This window comes from Tupaia chinensis, unplaced genomic scaffold (assembly GCF_000334495.1).
Source record: "Tupaia chinensis unplaced genomic scaffold, TupChi_1.0 Scaffold000465_1, whole genome shotgun sequence".
NCBI lineage: Eukaryota > Metazoa > Chordata > Mammalia > Scandentia > Tupaiidae > Tupaia > Tupaia belangeri.
The window spans coordinates 885,216-885,657 of record NW_006159974.1 but is presented as its reverse complement, the minus strand read 5'-3'; the positions used below and the strand labels follow the sequence as shown (position 1 = coordinate 885,657).

General features: G+C 69.5%; 1 protein-coding gene across 1 annotated transcript in view; it reads left to right on the top strand.

Moving 5' to 3' along the window:
- Nucleotides 1-7: 7 nt before the first annotated feature.
- Nucleotides 8-442, top strand: part of SH2B2 (SH2B adaptor protein 2) — a gene marked incomplete in the record, with an annotated part of 12,097 nt that continues 11,662 nt past the window's right edge. Inside the window, 1 exon segment of the mRNA XM_027774634.1 lies at nucleotides 8-442. Within this exon segment, the coding sequence (XP_027630435.1) occupies nucleotides 223-442 (220 nt within the window).

Below are 442 nucleotides of genomic sequence, written 5' to 3'. Positions count from 1 at the left end.
GGGCGGCAGTTCTGTGAGCTACCCCCCCAGGCAGCCGCCGTGGACTTCGCGCACAAGTTCTGCCGCTTCCTGCGGGACAACCCGGCCTACGACACACCCGACGCCGGGGCCTCCTTCTCCCGCCACTTTGCCGCCAATTTCCTGGACGTCTTCGGAGAGGAAGTGCGCCGCGTGCTGGTGGCGGGGCCGGCATCGCGGGGCACCGCCGAGCGCACGGAAGCTATGGAGCCAGAGCCGGCCGAGACCTCGGCCCTCAAGGCAACGACCTACGGCCACTCTCGGAGCTCGGAGGACGTATCGGCACATGCGGTGGCCAAGGCCCGAGTCCGCAAGGGATTCTCGCTGCGCAACATGAGCCTGTGCGTGGTGGACGGCGTGCGTGACATGTGGCACCGACGCGCCTCGCCCGAGCCCGACGCCAGCACTGCCCCACGGACTGCTG